This window comes from Perna viridis, chromosome 10 (assembly GCF_037379345.1).
Source record: "Perna viridis isolate PV_CMFRI_1.1 ecotype Kerala chromosome 10, ASM3737934v1, whole genome shotgun sequence".
NCBI classification, from domain to species: Eukaryota; Metazoa; Mollusca; class Bivalvia; order Mytilida; family Mytilidae; genus Perna; species Perna viridis.
In genome coordinates, this window is record NC_142454.1 from 7,709,140 (window position 1) to 7,733,475 (window position 24,336).

The window sequence follows — 24,336 nt, forward strand, 5'->3', positions numbered from 1 at the left end:
TCTTTTCTTTTCTTCTTTTATTTTTGAAATAATATTTTAAATATTGTGGAGGTTCTTTTATTCATGGATATCAATTTTTCGTGGATTGCAGACAGATCGTTGGTTTGTTGATTCTTAAATTTGTGGTTTGATATTTCCCTCACTACAAATAAACAGATAATATGTATTTCGTTGGGAATTTAGTTCTGTGGTTTGAGCCAACCATGAAACTACAAAAATTGGTACCCCAAAGAATATAATTACTTTTACATTAATTGTTTAAGATAGTTTTAATTTGAGCTTACCTTTCCTGGTGTATGTACAGTACAACATGTAACACATCAACTTCTGTATAGCTTCTTTAGTCTGTTACCATATGAACATAATTTCATGATTTATATTTTCAGTGAAGGAACAGTAAAACATTATCATATAAAGAAGAATTGTGATGATTTATTTTATATAGCTGAAAAACATGCATTTCCAACGATTCAGGAACTTATACACTACCATAAACATGATTCTGCTGGTTAGTAATTATCAATATTGAATCATAAACATGATTTTGCCAGTAGATTGTGATTGTTATTGAATCATAAAAATGATTTTCCTGGTAGGGTGTGATTGATATTGAATCATAAACATGATTCTGCCGGTAGGTTGTGACTGATATTGAATCATAAACATGATTCTGCTGGTAGGTTGTGATTGATATTAAATCATTAATGAGAAATAGATAACAAATGTGTGTGAAATCTTTTTATATTCTTCCCACCAAATTGGCAAGTAACTTTCAATTTCAACTCACCAAGATAAAATTTCTCTAGCCAGTATTGTTGAAGTATAACCCTTAAATATTGAACAGGCACGTCAAGTTGGCAGAAATCTAAAGGGATATTTAAGATACAGTCCTTGAACCAATCCGTGCAACGATTTGACGGATTGATGACTGTTGACTGATTGATGGCTGACGGATTGATGACCAATGACCGGTGACCAATCTGATCACAGTTTTGTTATGTAAAATGGTGTAAGATCTGTTCGAAATAAAAGAAATGTAAAATAAAAGTATAAAGTGATGTTTAAATCTATTACATTATGTAAAAATGTGTAAAATTGACAAAGAAAACAATGAAAACTGTAAAATACAGTGACCACTCTGTGGTCACGTGATGCGATCACTGGTTTAATGGATCGGTTTGATGGATCAATGACTGACCGGAAACTGATCAGTGACCGATGACAGATCGCAATTTTTGTTGCACGGGTCGGTTCAGGTACTGTAAATAAAACTATTGTCAAGGGTCATTACAATTTTAGTCAGGAAATCAGTATTTGCCACCTTGGTGAGTGCTCAATAATTTACACTAGCCAAATACAGTTTTCATCTACCTTAGGGAAGTTGGCTTGTGAATGTTTCACAAATTGTAACCTTGTTTAAGGTAAGAAGGATATACAAGTATTACTGTGTGCGATATTCACAAAATCTAGTTGAAAATATCACTATATATCCCCCACACATTTTGCAAATGGAGGGTTCAATAAATATTGTTTTTGGCTGTTCAGCCAATATGGCTAGCAAATATCATTAGACATTGAAGGTTTAATTTTGCCCTTCTAGAATATTTAGGTATCAATATGTTTGAAAACCATACTTTGAAACATTTTTTAGGTTTATCAACAAGATTAAGAAGTCCACCATCTCCAGAGGGCGGGAAGACAGCACCTGCAACAGCTGGTTTTGGGCATAGTAAGTTTGGTCTACTTATTTTATTTGTCATACTTTGTATTTTTTTTGCATACTGATGTTTTTTTTTTTTTTTAATTGCCATTCGGTTTTAAAACCGTGTGGTTGTTTAGAGACTACTTAATGAATCGTACTATTTATTATGATATTTTCAAGACAGCTTTTGATAATTGTATTGGCCTTAAACTGGCAGTTAAATGAATTTCTTCATAGTCCATGTAAAATGTTCTTGTGTTTTGAATTTAAATAGATATACGTTTCATGCAATAGCCAAAATTTTCCATGTACAAAAATACAGGAAGCTAGCAAATGAAGATTTATTTTCTAGGTAAATATGAGATTGACCCTGCGGAGATTGTTATAGAAGAACAGTTAGGAGCTGGATGTTTTGGTGTAAGTTTGGAAATCAATGTTTAAGTACAGATAAACATAATAATCAGATAGAGGGTGATTAGTCAAGATATTTGTCAACTTTCTTTATAGTACCATATGCCCCAGTAGTGATTTGAGAACCAACAAAAGTAATGTACATGTAAAATGTTGGGAAAGAAGAGATGTCCTGGTTGTATAGTAATATGTCGTGAACAGGAATGATAGGAAATATAGGTCAAAACATGAACTTAACCATTTTGACCAATGCCATCACTTCCAAAGCCTCAGATTTAATTCCAATTAGTATTTTTATAATAAATGTGGCTGAATCTGAAAATTTAATAGTTCAGGTTTACATGACTTTTTGCCCCAATCAATTTTTTGCCTGATTTTTACCTGAATCTGTACTTCGTTGAAAATACTGTATACATTAAAAGTATCAGGCTGATTTTGTATCTGTAACCAGCATTAAAATTTACATTGTTGTTACCTATTTACTCAAATGCAACAATTGTTTTGTTGAATTTCATTGGATAATTTTGAAAATTCCAGGGTGTCAATTTTGGCAACATGCCTGTCAGATTGTTTGTGCATGCACAGGTGTTATTTCAAAATTTTTTATTTCAATTTGCACAGATAAATTTGATAGTTGCATTACAATAAGATAACAGTTTTATATTTGATAGTTACATTTAATGGATCCACTGGTTTTTACTTTAACTGGTGTCTTCTAATACACAATGATACAGTTGTTCCCTAGTTTGTTTTTGTTCCATCGACTTGTTTAATAAATTTGAAGTAGATACAAGTAAAGTATCAAAGTGCAAAAAATGCCTATCACAAATGCAGCAAAAATAATATGCACATGAAAATTTTGTTTTATTCTGAACTACAAATTTTTCAGTCCTGACTGGGATTTAAAGTTTTCTTACATGTTTACCCGTATACATGTAATCACAGGTCTTTTAAATTAAGAATATATTGCATGCATACATGTTTATTGTAAAAAATATTGGTCTTAGGTATTTTGTAACAAAAAATAAATGAAAATGTATGTAAAAATAAGCTGATTAATTATTGTGAATAAACAAAATATGGTCACTTGTGCTAAAAAAATGTTGGAAGATTTAATTCTCACATTGAATAAGGTTGGTGCATCTTTGGGTTCTTCAGTACTTGTTAGATTTTTGGATTCTTTGGCACATATTAGATTTTTGGATTCTCCAGCTCATGTTAGATCTTGGGATTCTCCAGCACATATTAGATCTTTGGATTCTCCAGCTCATATTAGATCTTTGGATTCTCCAGCACATGTCTTTGGCAATTGTTAGATCTTTGGTTTCTTCAGTATTTGTTAGATTTTTGGTTTCTTTGGCACATTTTAGATCTTTGGGTTCTTCAGCACATGTCTTTGGCAATTGTTAGATCTTTGGGTTCTTCAGTACTTGTTAGATTTTGGATTCTTTGGCACGTATTAGATCTTGGGATTCTCCAGCTCATATTAGATCTTTGGATTCTTTGGCTTATGTTACAAATGTAGATCTTGGGATTCTTTGGCACATGTTAGATCTTAGGATTCTTTGGCACATGGCACATGCTGGATCATTGGATTCTTTGGCACATTGCACATGCTAGATCATTGGATTCTTTGGCACATTTTAATCAAACTTATCATTTAGCTTTCTAATTATTTATGCTTGAACTATTTTTTTTAAACATTGAAGTAAAGAATTTATTCTTGAATGCAGAAGTTCTGACAAATATGTTTGGAATATTTCAGACTGTTAATCAAGGTAAATGGCGTGGAAAGGTTGTAGCAGTTAAAATGATGAAAGAAAATACAATGTCTGAGGAAGCTTTTATAGAGGAAGCTCGCACCATGACGTAAGTTCAAACCAAGTCATGAATAAAACACTAATGTATTTGTGTGTCAGTCAGAGTTGTAGTTTTACTGCCTTTTTATGGTATTGCCTATAAATATAGAGCTTTTTCATAAATTAATTAAGAATTTGATAGGCTTATATTTTATCCCTTGCCAGCTAAGTTAAGTAGTAACTATGGAAAACAGAGTACTGTAAAAGACAAATATTTTACAGGAATTAATGTATGAGTCAAATTTTGCAACCATTGAATTTTGTGACTTCAACATTCTTTCAAAGATATATTATATTATAAATGGAACTTTTTCATAGATTTATGTAATATTATAATAATTTTAACAAAACTATGTTGTAATAAATGCAGCATTAATTTATTCATTTATTTCCAATACTAATGTTTTATACCCTTTGAACAAAGTATAAGGAGGTAAATAGGTCTCAGTTTTTCTGTCTGTCTGTCTGTCTATTCTTAAATCATGTTGTCCACAGTGACTTATATATTACCTGTGGAATTCTCTTGAAACTTAATGCAGAGTAAGAATGCTATGTAGAGGTGTACAATGTCTGACTGTCTGTCTGAAATAATGTTGTCCACAGTGACTCCTGTATTACCGGTTGAATTCTCTTGAAACTTAATGCAGAGGTAGAATGCTATGTAGAGATGTACAATAGTATGACTAATTGATTCTGTAATGATGTCAAAAATAATGATAATAATAGTTTATTTCAAGAGGGCAACACATTTAGTCTAGAACTAATCTACATGAGGCCCTCAGAAATCAAACAAAAATACAGAGATAATTTTCAATGCTACAAATAAGAAACTGCTAATACTTAAAATACACATCATGGAGAGGGGCCTTTAACACCAGTTCTAGTTTGTATTTCTTTTGTGATTTTTTTTTCAGACAACTAAATCATCCAAACTTGGTCCAGTTATATGGTATAGTTACAAAGAGAAGACCACTTATTATTGTTACAGAGCTAATGCCTTATGGTAGGTCAAATACAAATCTGAAGGGTCTAAATAAATACAACAATACATGTAATAGGAAAATATAACAAATTAAAGATGTTTGACCTCTGCTGAACAACTTTTCTTTAAGTTCTACTCAACCAATATTTTCTAAACATCATACTTTGAACTATAAGATAGAGGTTGTGTATGAGTTTGGTATACTTTACAGTTACTCTTTAGAAGTTATGGCACATATCACCTAGAAAATTTGTATCTGTGAATATAAAATTGTTTTATTGGTTTTGAAGGCTATCCTAAATTCTCGAGTTGTATTACCATACTTTCCGGTATATTAGCTGATAACATTTTAACTGGTATGCCTTAAATTTCATTGTTTCTTATATGTATATTTTTTTAAAATCAATTAATAGCTAATGGACATTGTGAAAAGCAATCAGATTTGAGTTTGGTTGGTATCAATCATTCCATTTTGTTATTTATCATTTAGTTTGTTAAGTAATTCATGACATTGTTTTTCTTTGTATCTCTCTGTATTTGTCAACCCATTTGATTTTCAACCAAAATTGACAAAAATAACACAGAAAAGATAAATTTACCAGATAAGCTGATTTTCATATTCACAACATTACATACCAGCAAATTTTCTTTATGACATCAATTTATTGGCGTATATAATCAATAAAATATGTAATTTAAAGGTCAGCTGCTGTTATTTATGTCCATAAATGAATGAAACAATTTTTGTTATTTCTTAGGTTGTAACAGACAACTTACATGAAAGTCACCGGAAAATATTGTACATTTGTTTGTATGGATCTCATTCACATGTATATTACCCTTTTACAGTACTGAAAAACTCAATGTACTGACTTCAGAAATTGTAACTGGTTGAATGCAACAATTGATGGTTAATCGATTTTGAATGATGAAGCTGTGAGTGAATGATTTATTATTTTTATTACACAGAAGTATTCTGTTCTGATGATTTATGAGGATAAATAAAAACTTGAGTTGCAAAACATGTTAAAATCTGTATCTTCTTTTCTTCACTTTAGGTTCACTGTTAACATATCTAAGACGTCACAAAGCTCGGATTTTACCAAAGACTGCTACTTTATTAGACATTTGTTCTCAAGTATGTAATGGGATGTCATATTTAGAGAAACGTAGATTTATTCATCGAGATCTAGCTGCTCGCAACTGTCTGGTTGGAGAAAGTATGGTTGTTAAAGTTGCTGACTTTGGTTTAGCAAGGTAGATGAATTGTTGTACTTGACCTTTATAGCTAATGTAAATTGTTTAAAGTATTTTTTTTTATCATACTTTCTTTAAATTGCTCAGGTGAACCTGTCAGTCTCTTGAAGAATCAGGCAGTGAATGAAACATTGTATGAAAAAAACTCCATTTTAAAGATTAATTTGGCTATTTGCACTATCAGAATCAAGAAAAAAAGACAAGATGTTCCACATCTTTTTGTTAAATTTAGTTATAATTTTATTGAAATGCACTGAAAATGAACATTTTAAGGGCAGATAACTCTGTCAATAACCTCATTTTCTATCATTCTATAAAAAAATTCTGAGCAAATCCAGAGATGGTGAGATCAAATAATGGTCTTTTTAAATAGAGAAAGCATCATTGAGTTAAATTATGTTGTCACATCGGTGGGGTTTTGACATGCATGTTTCTGATTTTTTACATTTTGCCTGATTTTACACTTAATTTTCCGTGCTCCATCTACAACAGAAGGTTGCCATTTGTTTTCTTCAGTAAGCCTGGTTCCTGATGTTTACACACTGATAGCCCTAATGTCACTCTTAAGGAGGTAGACCTAGGGTAAGGGACATAATTCTTGAAATCAGTGATATGTTTGTATCATATTCAATTTCACCAAAGCCTATCAAGCTTTCATTTGAAATAGAATGAAATCAGACCAAGTTACTTTGATGCTTACATGAGGTTGATGTAAAATGTTGAATACAAACGTTCCAATGATTTGTAATAGAGGTTTGCTTCAAGAGGTCTGTAAAAGGTGGTCATTGGTCTTCCCCTGGTCTCTTTACTTAAGTATCAAAGGCATAGTTTGATGGAGTGGAGATCAAATCTTATAAAATAGGAACTGGTTCCAATATCATCATTATTATACCATATGTGGATTGCTCTCATTTTGGATAAGTTTTATTGATTGGTGAATCCTTTCACCTCTAGTAATTTAATGTTCTAAGATCCTGGCATCCTAAAGATATGTCATAGCTTGTAACAATTGAAGACATATGCCCTGCATTTATTGGAGGATATTACTTTATCATTTTTTTTGGTAATTTTGATGTTACAAGAATATTTCATCACTTCAGAAACTTAAAACACAAATAAACTTAATATAAAGTAGATATCTATTGAAATAAAGCCTTTGATTTTTTTGCGTAAGTTTTTATCAAGTACAAGATATGTATGTAATTATTCGTATTTTAGATATGTGTTAGATGATGAATATACAAGTTCACAGGGGACCAAATTTCCAGTGAAATGGGCACCTCCAGAAGTACTAAATTATACTCGTTTTAGTAGTAAATCTGATGTTTGGGCATTTGGTAAGTGTTAAAATGACAAATGGTTTTGCTTATACATGTATATGTAAAAAGAACATCTACTTATGAAAAACAGATTATCTATACACAAACATATTTTATACAATGTCATATTTTTCAGTGACTATATCATTTATGCATTATAGATTTTTATTTTTGATAAAGGGAACTCTATTTATTTTTTGTATGACTGCAAACAAAATTGGGGTTGTGTAATGTAATGGTGCAGTTGTAATTGTCTAGGGATACCTCGTTTCAGTGCCATTACTTAAGTTGTGGTTGACCAATTGTTCTGAAAATAGATATGATTTTACTTACTAATAAAGGAAGGTTCTTATATAAAATGGACTTTGTGGCCCCTACCGTATTAGAAAAAAGAACCAAAAGGGGTAAAAATAGGTGTTTTCTTTTTAAACCCATGTAGAATGTTTGTATTTTTTACCGATATTAGTTTTTCTTTTTTTATTGTGATCTTTATTTTATTCTGGTAAACTACTGTATCATGCAGATTTTATGTTTTGTGCAGTTTTCAAGTAATAAGGGGTCAAAGTTGGGAAATGCCCAAATAATTCAACTTTTTTATTCTTGGTCCCATTTTGAAAAACTATTATTTATCGGATTTCTTATGAAAATCCCCTTTTTTTCAGTCAAATTTCAGATATCTTTTACCATTTTCTAGTTATAAGGTGTCAAAGGGGCCACACTCGAAAATATCGACTTTTTTATTTTTGGCCTGATTTTGAAAATTAAAATAAAAAATTTGTGCAATATAGTGTCAAAAACCATTTGTTTTGTCCTTAATAAATTGTAAGTCCTTATGTGTAATGTGTCAAAAACTAATATTGTGTCTACACTTGCTCTAATTGTTTAGAATTGGAACACTGTGATTGTATCATGCTGTGCTTGGTGAAACTTTTTATTTAAATTTAGAAAATATACTTTAAGCTCAACTGGGCAAAGGCTATGTTAGCTATTACCATCACTTGACTTCTGTCGCCACCGTATACACTTTTCAAAACTCTTCTCCTCGGATGCTATTTGACTAATTAGAACCAAACTTGGTATGAATGTTCATTAGGATATTCTGCATAGAACTGTTATGGATATTTGTTATCTGTTGAACAACATGGCTGCCATTGCTAAAAATGGAACATAGGGCTATGACTGAAGTTTTTCCCATGTATCTCCAAAACTTTACGTTTAGCCAAATTCTGACATGGTAAAAGGTGTTCAGAGTGATGAGATCTCTCTGTAGTCATATTTTCGTGTAAATTTGTTAAGCCATATTGGGGTAATTGCCCGTTTAGGTCTTTTTTGGCTATTTTTAATGTTATTACTTTCAAAAATCTTTTTCTCTGGAACTACTGTACCAATTAGAACCAAACTTGGTTTGAATATTTCTTACGATATTTTTGCATAGATCTGATGTGGGGATTTTTTATCTGTAGAACAACATGGCCGCTATTACTAGAAATAGAACAAAGGGGTCAGTGAGAAGTTTTTGTCATATATCTTCAAAACTGTTAAGTCTAGCCAAATTCTTTCAATTGATTAAATGATCTTTATTATAAGGCCTACAAAAAGCTGTGTTTTATCTAAGTTGTTAGACAACTCGTTGTTAGGATTATTGCCTTTGAAATGTGAAACATGACATTTTATTACAGTTTTCATTCAGCCAATATCTTGAAAACTATTATAGATAAAAAGATACTTTCAATTAATGAAAAGATTCTTCATGAGTTAAAATTGTCGGACAACTCCTTATTAGAGTTTTTGCCCTTGAAAGGCAAGAATTTAACCATCTGAACGATTCAGTCTCATGAGAGCCTCTTGTTTTAAATAATGTGCATATATTAATAACTGAGTATTGTAATTTTTTTTACATCACAAGTAATTGTCATGGTCTTTCACATTCATTCTTCACCTGTTTTGAAGAAAATTTAGTGCAAGTGTTTTTGCAGTAAATACATGTACATGTATACTCAATGTGCCTTGATGTTTAAAGATGAAAAACTACACATGAGAATTCAGTAAAAACTTCACACTTTTATTCTCATTATCATCATGCAAAGAATTTTGTATGTGGTGTTCTTTTTCTTGTAGGTGTGTTGATGTGGGAGGTTTTCACTGGAGGTTTAATGCCTTATGAGAAGATGAAAAATGTAGATGTCGTAGATTATGTATGTCAATCTCGAAGAAGACTAGAACAGCCTCAGAACTGTCCAGAAAAAGTTTACCAAGTCATGCTTAAGTGTTTTACACATGTAAGTTGAAAGCCAGGCTAATTCAGTTTTAACCTCACTTGACCTAAACACAGTGTTAGCTATATTAATTGCTTTCCACCTGTTGTCTGTCATTAGCTTTTTTCAAACATCTTCTCCTCTGAAACATCTGTACCAATTGGAATGAAACTTTGCATAGATATTCCGTAGGGTATCCTGCACATACTGATCATTTTAATAACTTTTCATCTTTGAAAAGCATGGCAGTTGTTACTAAAAATAGAACATAGGGTCAAAATACAGGTTTTTGCAAATAACTCAAAAACCTTTGAATTAAGCAAAATTTTCTGACCAAGATAATATTGTCCATCAATTGTCCTTAAAACAAATTTTTTTTTGGTCGTTTTTCACATGTATAACTTCGAAAATCTTTTTCTTTGAAACCATGCAACTAAATTTAATCAAAGCTGGCATAATTGTTCCTTAGAGTATCTTACACAAAATGATTGTTTAAACTTTTTCATCGATTATAAAACATGGCCATTGTTACAAAAAATAGAAGATAGGTGTCAAAATGCTCTTTTTTCAAATATTACTATCATTTTCCAGCTAATTTTGTACTTACTTTGATTTCTATGATTCATTAATACAGTGACCTCTGGGGAATACTCAAAGTGACCTTTACAGAGAGGTGACCTTTGGAATGAGGTTACATATTGTGATGTAGAAGGACTTTGATGTCAGTATATAATCCCATATTCCATTAGATTGTACTACTTCTGATTGTCATAATATTACATGTTTTTATCTTTCATTTATGTATTTAAAAATATTTTTCCAACATTAATTTCCTTTACAACGGCACGGGCACCTTTTCCACTATTTAATTTTTTAATTGCCTCATTTCTTTCCATTTTTCGTTTCTGAGATTTCGTCGCAACTCAAACTTTCATAATTAAACTGAAGACTGACATTGTTATGACAATGAGTAAATTTCACACCTATACTATTGAATCTTTAATTTTGTTTTCATTGCAATACCGATTTAATCCCTTCAGCAACCTAATTATCTATATTTACATGTTCTAAATATAATTAAATCACCTGACAAGGTACCGTTATCTGGTCAAGTGATAAGCCAAATGTTTACAAAATGGCCAGTACAAGAAGACAGAAAGAAGATTTAGGGTGAAAAGTAGGTGATTGTTAGCCACGTTAGGGAAGTGACCGCTGATTTGAGTTAAAATAAATAGAGAAAACAGTTGGGCGGGTTTTGAAATGACCGTTAAGTGAAGGTTGCCGTTGATTTGAGGTGACCGTCAGAGCAGATTTGACTGTATATGCTCTTTTTCTACAATTCTTTCATCAAATATGATAACAAAGCATGATGCCTTTACTTATTTAGTTGATGAGGCATGCTTTGCCAAGTGAGCAATTCAGGCTCTTCCAGAGCCTCTTGTTTCCATTTATTCTTCTTTTTCCATGTAAGTTGCAGAGGAAATTAATATTTTTTTGTTAGTCGGTAAAATTCTTGTATAAATGCTTGCAATTATTGTCCTTAAATTTGACCAATGAAGGGATATTATTTTCAAAGGTTAGAGGTTAAGGTCAAAGAGTTGAATTATAACATGATTTGCATTGTCTTGCTGTTGTTGCTTATTTTTTTACTGAGAGTTTAAAGGCATCTTACTATGCCATTTTACATATTACATTATTGCCCATTGAAAGCATAGCTTTTTAAATACAGTAAAACCTGTCTAAACCAAACAGTACCCCATTTGGATGGTTTAGACAGATTTTGGTTTATCCAGCCTTAAAATGCATTTAAGGAGGTAGACCTAGGGTAAGGTACACAACTCTTACAAATTATTGGAATGTTTGTTTTCAGCATTTTACATCAATTTCATGTAAGCATCAAGGTAACTTGGACTGATTTCATTCTGTTTCATATGGAACCTTGATAGGCTTTGGTGAAATTGAATATGATACAAACATATCACTGATTTCAAGAGTTATGTCCCTTACTCTAGGTCTCCCTCCTTAAATTGATATGAAAGGCTTCAAAAAGTGTCTTGATTTAAGCAGGTATTGGGTTTATCCAGGGTTCAGTACAGACAGGTTTCATTGTAAATTCTGTCATTCATTTGAATATCTGTATTTCTAAACATTCAACCTTGGTTTAAAAAATTTGAAATTTATAAACATTTCAAATTAATTAAGTAATTTTTCAGTAATATTTTTCAATTTTTATTTTTATATAGGAAGCTGATAGAAGACCGACATTTCAGGAATTACTACAGGTATTAGGTGGGCTAATGGAACGAGGAAATTATCCTTTCATAGCACCTTCTGTGTGACCCTAGCTTTATGTAGTCAACCACATACTGAACTATGAAGTAACAAATTGGAAAGTCATGCACTTTTGGGTCCATTGATTGACTACACCGTGGAGAGACAAAGTGTTTTGTAGCTTTAATATGCTGAAAGTGCATGAGGCTTTTTGCCTATAAAATTAATTCAAGGATAATCATAAACTGAGTTCAAGAAAACTTGGAATTGTCAAGTATTCCATATTTTGTATGATTACAGCTTTGGAAGTAGATACTGCATTTCCTTCAGTTAGTGGAAAAAAATAACAAGAGAAAATAAAATCCATCAATTGATAGTGCTAAGATATATTTATTACACCTACAGTGGTGAGACAGACATTTTTTAGCATTTCTTTAATTTTTTGTGATTTGTAACATCTCAAATAAGCTGCTAACTCTAATCACAACAATTTATATTCAGTACAACTATTTTAGCTCACCTAGACCAAAAGTATGTTTACTATCACTTGGAGTCTGTACATTTGCATTTCTTTACAAATCTTCTCAGTAATCATTGGTCCAATGCTGCTCATTTTTGGTCAAAAATAATTTTTGAGGTTATTATTTAGTTCAAAATTTTACAGCAGATTTGTAATGTAAAGATTAGGGTTCCATATAAAAATGGAGGGCATCGCATGCATGTATGCTTGGCTAAAACCAAAAAATGATCACTGATAAAGAGAAACTGTATATGGTTATATGTGTTGAATTGTTAGGGTTATTGTTTGTTCAAGGGGACAATATGATTGTTTGGTGTACTTTTTCTGTAAAACTGTCAATTTTTTTTACTTCAAAAACTACCTCTGAAAGAGAGAACTTGCACACATAAAATATACAGAACTGTTATGGATACAATAATCAATAGGTTCTATTTCATATGACAAATCCTTGTGAAGTTATGACCTTTTTCTTTGTAAATTAACAAATTTTCGTTACATTATTCTCAGTAACTATATATAATGGGCCCAGTTCATAAAAAATTCTCAAATTAAGATTTCCCTCAAATCCTTCAGTTTTCCTCAAATCTTAAGGTAAACTGTGCAAAATTTCAAGGGATACAAGTTATTCAACTGAAGTCATATGGCAGCTCATTTTAGGAGTTATTGTCCTTTTTTCCTTTTTTAGAATTCACTGATAGGAATTTTATTTTCATTAGATACTACATGTACATTTTAGACCCTGCTGGTTCTATTGGACCTTTTGTGATTAGTTTTGTTTTGTTTATTTTCTTTGTTTACTTTATGGAAAATTGAATTAAACACTATCTGACCTTCTATATTCTATTCAGGTTTACTATACCAAAGGTGAGGGTTGCACCCTATCTCATCTTAATTTTATTATTTTTTTTATTTTATTATTCAATGCTAATTTAATGTGTATAGTGCTATTTTACATTGATTTTCTTCATTTGAAAACAAAGAGACTAGCATTTATTTAAGTCTCTTAAATTATTTTTATACTGCAAGGATTCCGTTTGAGCAGTCAAAAATGAATTAATCCTATATTTATAGGTGATAAATTGTCACTGACTAAATACAACTTTTTATGTTTTGACATCACAAATGATTCATTGTTTTAAAATTTCCAGGATGTCACCAACTTGAATTTAAACTGTTGTTTTTGTTGTTTTTTTTATTTTTCAAGCCTAAAATGTTTTTTATACATTTTTTGGTATGAAGACTTTACCAATGCACTTTAATGTGGTTATTGTGGTCAATCCACTGAAAATACCTAAGCCCTGTTCATTGTTTATTGTTTATGTATTTTTACAAGAAAGTAAAACAAGCTTTTTCAATGAATAGAAATTATGATGGGAGAAATTTTTGAAGTGCCAAAATACATATAAGGTCCCTGTCATCATGACCTCAATGAAGATAGCATGGGTTTGAATTGTACACCTGACCTAGATGTTTGGATCCACAATTTTGTCCTAGCTCTCATCTGGAAAGATCTGCCTGAATAGTATAATGAAATGTGCCATTGTGACTTGATTAATTATAAAAGAAAGACCATGCATTTAAGCATTAAACTTCGATTTCTTATATGTATGTCCCCCTTTTAAGCCTTCACTTAGCATCCGTTGTCATCATTGTTCGTCGTTGTCTGTCATCGAATAACTAAACTTTTTATGAATGTTCATTGGGGTATCCTGAATAGAACTGATTTTGGGATTTTTGATTCGTGGAAAAAAAACTGCCACTGTTACTAAAAATAGAACATAGAGGTTAGGCAGTAGTTTTTTCGCATCTATCTCTAAAACCGTTAGGTTTAGCCAAATTCTTTCATTAGCTGAAAAATCTACAAAAAAAGTCATCAGAGATAAAAAAAAATGTCAGATGACTCATTGTAAGAGTTTTTGCCCTTGAAAGGGGAAAAATGACATGTTTTTTTTTATTTTACAGTTTTCAGCCAATATCTTGAAAACTATGATAGATAAAAAGAAATTTTTAATTGCTGAAATGATCCTTATGATAAGTTCTACCAATGTCTTCTTGAGTCAAAATTGTTGGACAACTTCTTGTTAAATTTATTGCCCTTGAAAAGGCAAAATACAGCCATTGAGCGATTCAGGCTCCCGGGAGCCTCTTGTTTATTGATTTTTTTTTTATTAAGAAATTTAAATAAAGGTAACAATAAAATTAACAAACTAATCATTTGTTAAGAAGTGAGATTAATACTTAACAAACTGACAAAATCAAGGATCAACTGGAAAGATAAAATTAGCTGCTATATAGATATCAGTTTTCATGTTGTATTGTCAAGGTTTGAATTTGTGAATGCCCAATGACTATAGACTTTACGACTGGAAAATTTACATGTTTGATGAACTGCATTAAGCTCATTAAAGTTGATATCCAACAGTAATTTTCTTCAAAAGTTGAGAACTGACAAGAAATCATCATTCTTTTGGACAAAACAAAATAACCAACTCCAAAATAGATAATTGATCTGTTTCAAAACCTTTTTTCCTGCTTTTAATGTTGTATCTGCTTTTTGTATAGTTAAAGACAGTGTTGATTAATCTGAACATTCCAAAATAATTCCAAAGCTCAACCAGTTGGTGATGAAACAACTCAGGACTTATTTATTTTTTTGTTTAGTTTTATAGGTTTCACCCACAGAAACATCTGTTATCAGTATTAAGTCTTTGATGAAGATATTTTAACTTTTTTTGGGTACTATTCTTGATGTGACTGTATTGACACGGACTAGTTGTTACTGCAGATTCAAGAAAAATATTTTCATTAAGGAATATCTTTGAAATTTCGAGTCTGTATAGGTAATATAAACTACTCTTGTTTTCAATGTGGAGACTTTGTTGGTACTTTAACATTTCACATATAATTAGTTAGATAGACCCAGAATATGGCCTAGCAGCACCCATGTTCACTAATACAGGGATATTAACTGTAATTCTACATTAGAATTGGAAGTTATTTCTATATTTTGCTCATTTAGGTGTTATTTAATCAGATATCATGAAGATTATTTCCTCTGATGCCAAATTATAATTACATTTCAACGAAGTATTCAAGTTTTTTAGTTAAAAGTTTAAAGTCACCGTGTCTGTTTATGATTCTAATTCTGTAGAATGTTCAATGAGTATTAGGAAGATAGATAGTTACTGTAATGGTATACATTCGAAGGTTGCTTTGGGATTTTATACATCAGCTTTTGTGTTCTCATGTTTTTTTTAAGGATGATCGTGGTTTGTGTTCAGTCATTTTGGTAAGATTTTCTGGCTCCTCAGGTTTTATCCATTTCATAGCATAAATATTTATAGCCAAGTAACCCCTACTTTTCTTTTCATAATTTCAATAAACACCTTTTGAAATGTTAATTGAGAAGTTTTTTTATTTATAAATTCTTGTTATATCTTTGGGGTTTTTAATAGATTAAACCTACTTAGGCAATGCCTATGAAAAATCCTGAGAAAGCCTTTTCCTGCCAAAACTTCAAATGCCTGTATCTCAAAAACAAGCACACTGACCCATATTTTTTTTTCAATTTATGGAAAGATCATAAAACATTTCACAACCTTTTGAAATCCTTGCTGTTTTTTATCAAAGCAGTGAACATCCTTGAAAAGACTGGATTTTCTAGCCACCCGCCCCCAGGATTTATCCTTTATTCCTACTATTTACATTTACTGTGATTTTGATTAATAGTCAAAAAGTGATTGCAATAAATGTATATCTGTATTATGGTAGTTACATTTCATATTTTTGTGCATTTTCACTTGTTTTTGCTTATACTTTTTTTATCTGTATAAACAATGTTTTTATGTAAATTATTTGCTTTATATAATCTGCCATTTTGATTAAGCAGTGATAAATATTACATTCATTATTTATTGTGCTAATATCACATTAATATATGGTGCATATGAGCAGATTTGAATGAGTTACTGATAGCTTTAATAATTCAATATTTTTGGTATAAATTTTGATGCTTTTACCTTTGTTTTGTCTTCCATTACACATGAAAAATTGCAACATATGTTTTGGACCAATATGGATTTTTTTTTTATGCATTTTAAAAAACACTTAAAAACAAAATCATAGGAAAACTACTATTTTCATATTGAAAGTCCTATAGAAGACATACATTTGTATAATTTTCATGTTTTTTTTACTTTTTTATATGAATTAATTCCATAGTTAGCATATGTTTTTTATGGTGGTCCTAAATATATGACAAGCATATGTTTTTCAGGTATATTTTTCAAAACAAATGAAAAAATATGTGTTGCAATTTTCCCTGTGCACAGTATATTATGTTTGTATGTTAATGAATTGACAGTAAATATAAATGTTTTGAGCATCAAACAGTATTAACTATCTCAAGACATAGTTGTAACAGTTACATGTGAGCTATTTGTCATCATGGTTTTTGTAACCATTTTAGCTCGCCTGGCCGTAGGCCATGTGAATTATTGCCATCACTTGGCATCTGTCGTTAATGTTGTCATTATTATTAATTTTTCAAACATCTTTTTCTCTGAAACTACTGAATGCATTTGGATGAAACTTAGTAGGATTGTCCTTTAGGGTACCCTGCACCAAATGAATGTTTGGATTTTTGATGTAAAAAAAATGGCCACTGTTAATAAAAATAAAACATAGGGGTCAGACAGCATATACCCCAGTATCTCCAAAACCATTAGCTTTAATCAAATTCTGATGAAATAAAAGTGTTCAGCATTATTTGATCTACCGACAGTCAAATTTTGGTGAAAGTCTGTTTACCCATGTTGGAATTGTTGCCACTTCTACTAAAAATAGAACATAAGGGGTCAGAACACATTTTTTTTGGTTTTTTTTTTTTGGCAAATAACTCAAAAACTGTTGAATTTAGCAAAATTCTGATGGAGGAAAATATTGTTCGCCATCAGAAGTACATGTAGGACCTGTGCCGAAATTTTCAAAATGATTTGTTGCCCTAAGTAGGAGTTAGGGCCCCTGATACATTTTGTATATCATTTTTCACATGTACAACTTTGACAATCTTCTTCTCTGAAACCATGCGACAAAATTTAATGAAATTTGGCATAATATTTTAGGGTATCCTGCACAAGTTGTTCCTTTAAATTATTCATCAGTCAAAAAACAATGGCCTTTGTTACTAAAAATAGAACAAAGAGGTCGAAATTCTTTCTTTGCTATTTTTCCCTCAGCTTTTGAAGAATAATGGAGATAAAAGCCACTCATAAGATAAACATGATATTCGAGTTGACTGGTAGTTTTGAAAATTTTTTCAGGTGGCCATTTTCTGAATGGCTGCCGTTTGGCGACCATTTTCACCAGTTGCTCATATCCCAGTGATTTATGGTTTGTTCAAAGAAAATTGTGTTCTAAGTTTAATGGTGATGATGAAAGTTTGTTATGGGTGGCTTATTTTTATTATACATGCTTTTATTTCAACAATATTTGGTTTATATAGTAAACATGGTCTCTGGAGTTGAATGGTGCCGATGAAAATGTTGTATAGCTATGGTTTAACTCCATTTTATGTTCTTTGTCAGCCGATGCAATGTATAAAGGGCAAATGCCTCCACAGACCTGATGGGATAACATGGCATAGGAGGACCTCTACCCAAATTTTTTTTCCAGAAATTCTATAATCCTTTGAGGACATTTCCTACATTTCACAGTGCCTTAAGTACTCAAATGAACTAACAGCATTCATCAAAATATAAGCTCTTTTTAGCAATTTTTTTCGTCAAACATGGTAACAAGCATGATACCTTTTCTTACTTAGTTAATAGGGCATGGTTTGCAAGGTGAGCGATTCAGACTCTTTGAGAGCCTCTTGTTTAAAAAGTCTTTTCCCCTGGAATCAGAGTAAATTTTAATAAGTGTTCAACATAACTGCCATTGCAGTTTATAAAATACAGGGGTAAAATTACTTATTTATCTTATATTTCAAAAATAACTTGCAATTCAATAGAGTTCAATATATGTCGTCAAATTGGGTTAATTAAATTCTAAGTTGCATAGCATCTCCTTGCAGAAGTTAATTCCCTTGAAAGGCCAAAAATTACATTTTTTATGTTGTTTCTATTTTCTGTCCTCAAAGCCATATTACATGAAAAGAAACTTTCATGGGTTTCATTGACAAGGTTTTCTAGTATTACAACTGGACAAAATCTGTAGAAATGATCCTACAATTACAAACTTAAAGTTTGTTCATGATTTGGTTATCGTTCCATTGAGTTTTTTGCATTGTAGCATTTTCAGACCGAATATCAAGTCTTAATTTCCAGTTGTTTTATTTCATTTTACAATCTAATGTTTGGATTTCTAACATAGGTATTTACAATACTCACAAAACCCTGTGGATTAATTTTAGTTTACTTGTACTTCCTTAATTAACATTCTGACACTTAAAATGATAATTATCAATACTTCATTTGATAACAAACCTTGCTTAAACTTTAAACTAAATATTTTTAAGCTCCAGACAAAAATGGAAAGAAAGTGTAAGTCAACAAACATTGCAAATACATTTACATACATAAAAATAACAGTATAGCAATATAGATTAAGCGTTTGCCCCTTGATCTTTTTTATTATTTTTTAAGACTCCCAGTAAATTTATACCAATCATAAGACTTCTTGAAACTAAAAATTCTCTTAGTACTGCCTAAATATGAATGAATCAAACAAAAGTGCCAAAATTGTTTGTTAAATAGATACCAAACTTGACAAATTTTCTGAGTAGATAAAATGTAGGTTGAATGATTACCATTGGTGCTACTGGTATAATACCTTGATTTTGATAAGAGATTGTAGGAATAGAACAAATTCTGTGTTTGAAGTGCAGATGATGTCAAATGATGAAAGCTTAAACATTTTTTGTCTGTATTTCTATTTCCTGGATAATATTCTTTTGACTTCGCTAGAATCTTGGTTCCCTTGATTACTCTCTCAGATATATTTTTTAGTATTTATTGTACATGTGATTAAGTTCTGTTTCTTTGTAAAAAATATTTCTGTAGCAAAGTCCTAGGATTGTTTCTGTATTTTGCACCATTTTGGATGTCTTTTCTGATATTGAAAAGAGATTTGTAAAACTTGCTTTCTTGTATTTATACTTGATAATGAGACTGTAAGTACACTACATCATTAGGTATACATACACAAAATGTTCTTTAAGAAAGTCATTTTTCTGAGAAAAACAATCAAATTGAACTTTTTGTCCACAGAGAGAAACCTCAAGTCTAAAAAGGAAAAATAGCTGACAAATTTCTTTTGGATGTAGATTTATATCTGTTTCTGGCTTTTAATAATATTAAAATAAAAATAAATGTTGAACTATACATATAAGGATGTAATAAAATCGTTACATATGATGCTAATGTGCTGCCTTGCTTTACAATCATCAATAAAATCAAAACTAAACATGCTTGTGAATTGTAATACGTTTGAGAAGCAAGAAAGGTATAATTCTAATGCAACATTCATTACAACTAAGAATTTCATTTGATAAATTCGAGAACTTCAGAGTATAATACTCCAGGATTGACACCCTGAAATCAATCTTAAGATTATTATTTGCAATTTTCACAGCCATATTTGATAGTTGCATTAAAATGAAGATAACAGTATTGTATTTGAAATTCTGAAGATAGGTCATCATCAATTGAAATGTCTTCAAATCTTCAATTACAATTTAGTTATCTCCCATATGTATTTAATACATTTCAGTGCTGCTCAGAATAAAGTAAAAATATGGTGCATGTTTTAATAGTGTACCAAATAATAATGAAAGTTTTGTTTTGTTATGTGTATAATTGTTGTGTATTTGTTAATGTAAAATGATCATTTGATTTGTTAATTAACTGATTAAATGTGATAATTTTCATGCTTCATATAGATTTTTATAATACTTTTATGAAATATAGTAAACAAATGAATTTTTGTTTCCTTTTATTCATTATACCCATGCGATCATGTATATGAAGCTTATGATCCCTGCTTTATGTGCAGATAAAAACAATGGACAGCAACCAAAATAGCTTACATTTGTATGCCCTATTAATAGAAAGCCACATAATAAATTTGGAATCAACCCATTCATTTGGAGAAGATTTTTTCATGAAAATGAAAAAAAAATTCTTGATCATTCCCAAGAAAAAAGAATCTGATATTGGAAAGTAACCTAATTTGTTGACCATGCAAGCACCATCTACATGCATATAAAGCCACACACTAAACTCAAAATCAACCCATCAATTTGGAGCCAAGATAATTGTGTTGAAATTTATAAAGTCATACAAGATGATTCCAATATACCACCCACTTGTTGAGTGGGTTACATTTTTAGCTTAATATTATCAGTATCTACAAATGACCTTTATTTGTATCAAACTTACAGTAAATTATAGCCACCCAGATCATCAGAGTCCACGGTCAGCTCAATATAAATTCTAGCCACCCAAATCATTGGAGTCCATGGTCAGTTAATGTATTCTACCTTCCAAGATCATAAGAGTCAATGGTCAATCCATTAAATTTTAGCCACTGATTTCGTCGGAGTCCATAGTCAGCTCAATGTCATAATCTAGAATCTCTTGCATTTCCTCTATATCAACATTTCTATACATCCCATCATCTTTAGAGAAGTAGCCATTCTGATGCAGGAAAAATGTTTTACAAGAACCATAAGAAAGGAACATTAAAGTGTGGTAAGGGAGCACCTGCAATCAGAAAACTTGCACTCAATCAACATTGCATGTCTTTATATTTTTCTAATTTTTTGTCAATTAAAAATGTTCCATGTTCAAAAATAAATACTTATTTATTTTTATTTTTTTTTTAATCCAAAAGACTATTCTATTGACAATCTTTCTAGATCATATTTTATTTGTGTGGACAATAAATTGGTGTCATTCCTAATTGTCTGAAAATGACAAAAGAAAACAAAAACATTGAAAAATAGTTACTTTACACCTCTTTCAGTATCCTATTGATTTTATAATACATGAAGTAATGCTTAAACAAAAATTTTATCATATACATAGTTGACACAGAGCAGGACAAAAGTTGCAAGACTAAGCAGTGATACCCAAGGTCCATGGGACACTGGCAAAAGTAAGGTAATTTTGTGACTGGTCCAGTAATTTTCCATTGCAGGTAGGACCAAAAGTCTGATACCTATATTTTTAAATAAAATACTTGACTAAAAAAAAATATGATAAACTTATTTGTTTTCAAACAGCAATTTTAACAATCTGGGCTGTTTGAAGTTGATTTATGGTATTTGTGTCCTTCATGTTCAGTGTATACAAGTTTTGAAAATTATATTCATTAACAATACATACCCTTAGGAGTGCTGGAAGTAAACCTTGCCAAAAGCCTCTTAATCCTTGGTATTTTGCTATCTTAAAAACACAATCTTTTGTTCCATGGAAATTAATATCAACATCTCCATTATTGACTAATACTGGACTGTATGCCTACAATGTATCTTCTTCAAATTATTTGGAAACATGGCATGTTTACAGATCAGTGTTTAAGTAACACTCCACATAAGAATCATGCAAAATGTGATTAATGGTTGGAAAGGTTACATATTTTTTAATTTTGGTATTTTGTTTAAAATGCATAGTAAATAGAAAATACTGTCTGGCCTTTCATATTACTCGTGTTCATAGAGATAAAAATTATATACAATGTACTGTAGAATTCAAAATTAAGGGAGATAAATGTAAATGACACTTAAATACAGTAGAAACTATTGGATTTTCTATGAGGATTATCTCTAATAAGCAGAGAGATTGGAATGAATAATTATACATTTCATTACATAGACCTATAAAGCAACTCAATAACAAAAATAAAAATATGTAGCCTTTTTTTTAGGTGTATCACATTTTACAGAATTTGCATGATTCTTACAAAGACTGCTACTTAAGAACAATTCTGACATGCAGTGTTTACCAAGTACTCATCTAAAAATACCATAATAATTTTTCCTCTCACAGAAAGAATCTGTCAATTGATTGCATCAAACGTCTTCATAAGGAAATAGATTTAAAACAACTCTTTGAGTACAGTAATTGCAACTTAAAAGGCAATAAAAATTTACATTTTTTTACAATCTATTGAACACCAAAATAGGAAGAAAGACACTTCTGATTAATGAAATGATTCAAACGACATTGCCTACAAAATGCTAATACTTCAACTTTACAACTTCTTATAAGAATTATGACCTGTATGGGGCTGCAACTGGCCAGGTAAGCAAATCTTGCTCTTTAGAGTGTCTTGCAACTCTTATAATGCCTACATAACTTAGTGATTTACAGTAAGTAAACCATTGATATTTATTGAGAGTGGATGCTCTAGCCTAATAGGATCAAACTTGTTAAATAAAATTACAGGACCACAATACATGAAAAATGAAGAATGAAAAGCTAAATAAAATGCCAGGAACAAAATTATAATGAGTATAAATTTGATCCTAGAGCCAATAAAAATAAAATGATGGCTTCTTAAGTTTTAACCTGAACTTTCCTTCTGACAACATCAAATGGGAAGGAAACTGTTGTTGCTGCAGCTGAAGCTAAACATCCATGAAGCATTACTTCTGTTATTGAATGGTTGTATCTTGGTGAAAACCAAAGTTGATCTAATATCTCATACATTATGAATGTGGTGATAGCATATGGAACTGCACCTAAAACACATAATACTAAAAGAATGTAAATTTTGATTTATATTTTTATATAGATAAGTAAAAATGCAAGATTTACAAGGTTTACTTCTGAAAGAATCACTAACTACAGTAAGTAGTAAAACCTGAGTTGGCACTCTTGCAGAATTTTATTTTTTTAGCATTCAACTACAATGGTGGACTTTACTACAAAAAATAAGCAAGATATTGCCTTTTCATAAAAGTTAGCATCCCTTTCATTTTTTTTTTTTTTTTTTTGGCCATGGGACTGTCTTAATGTGCATTTCTTCTAAAGACCAACTGTGCTGTATTCAGGAATGTGTTAGTAAGTTTACTACCTAAAAGTGTTGATGACAGACCATTATAGAATGTTTTTGGCCCTTCAATGCTGTAAATTTTACTAAAAGCATCTGATATCCCTTTATAGACTGACAGGGTCTTATCATAAGGCTGTATGATTGTTCTAGTCTTTATTATATCCAAGGGATAGACAAATATTGTGGATAAAATTCCAGCTGATATTCCAGTACACAAACGTTTCCAGACTGCCATTCTTCCTAGATCATCAGACAATTCCCATTTTAACTGTTGGTAAACTGCATAGTGAATTAAGGAGTATGGAAATATTTTGATGCAACCAATCATATTTCCTTTCCAGAAACCCATGATCCCATCAGTTGCTTTAATGACCCTCCAATGGCTCTTTAGACCACCCTTTTCTCTCGCTAAGCCAACTTGTTTTCTGATTTTCATAACATCTAAGGGTGCAGTTAATGTACGACTCAAACATCCTGATAGTGCTGTACAACTAAAAACTTGTGCAAACGTTAAACGGTGGTCAGAATCCGTTGTCATTCAGGATAAACTGAAAGTTGACTTAGCAGACGATGACATTGACAAGCCTTCTTACAGCATATAAAAGGTTTTTGGTTTTTTTTAAGATTTCAAAACAAAAACATTTTCTGTATATAATACATCATGAAATTCAGACAGAAAAATCAACGTCAATTTATTCTTTA

The 24,336-nt window shown here is 30.9% G+C and overlaps 2 protein-coding genes across 5 annotated transcripts in view; one reads left to right on the forward strand and one right to left on the reverse strand.

Moving 5' to 3' along the window:
* LOC148604352 (tyrosine-protein kinase Btk-like) overlaps positions 1-20,555 on the forward strand; it is a 36,684-nt gene extending 16,129 nt beyond the window's left edge. For 3 of the 4 annotated variants that reach the window (XM_088549415.1, XM_088549414.1, XM_088549412.1), the window contains exons 10-18: positions 387-508; positions 1,652-1,729; positions 2,055-2,119; positions 3,879-3,982; positions 4,887-4,975; positions 6,013-6,211; positions 7,430-7,548; positions 9,649-9,809; positions 12,029-20,555. In XM_088549415.1, the coding sequence (XP_088405541.1) occupies positions 387-508; positions 1,652-1,729; positions 2,055-2,119; positions 3,879-3,982; positions 4,887-4,975; positions 6,013-6,211; positions 7,430-7,548; positions 9,649-9,809; positions 12,029-12,124 (1,033 nt within the window). In that variant the 3' untranslated portion in view covers positions 12,125-20,555. Of the gene's footprint in view, positions 1-386; positions 509-1,651; positions 1,730-2,054; positions 2,120-3,878; positions 3,983-4,886; positions 4,976-6,012; positions 6,212-7,429; positions 7,549-9,648; positions 9,810-10,419; positions 10,507-12,028 lie in introns of all 4 variants that reach the window. The other variant, XR_015916005.1, reaches the window with a different exon arrangement.
* LOC148604353 (solute carrier family 25 member 43-like) lies at positions 20,552-24,310 on the reverse strand. Its single transcript, XM_088549417.1, has 4 exons — positions 23,656-24,310; positions 23,148-23,320; positions 21,963-22,097; positions 20,552-21,338 (listed from the first exon to the last, which is right to left on the reverse strand). The coding sequence occupies exons 1-4, from the start codon at positions 24,170-24,172 to the stop codon at positions 21,156-21,158; spliced, it is 1,008 nt and encodes a 335-aa protein (XP_088405543.1). The 5' UTR covers positions 24,173-24,310; the 3' UTR covers positions 20,552-21,155.
* Positions 24,311-24,336: the final 26 nt, after the last annotated feature.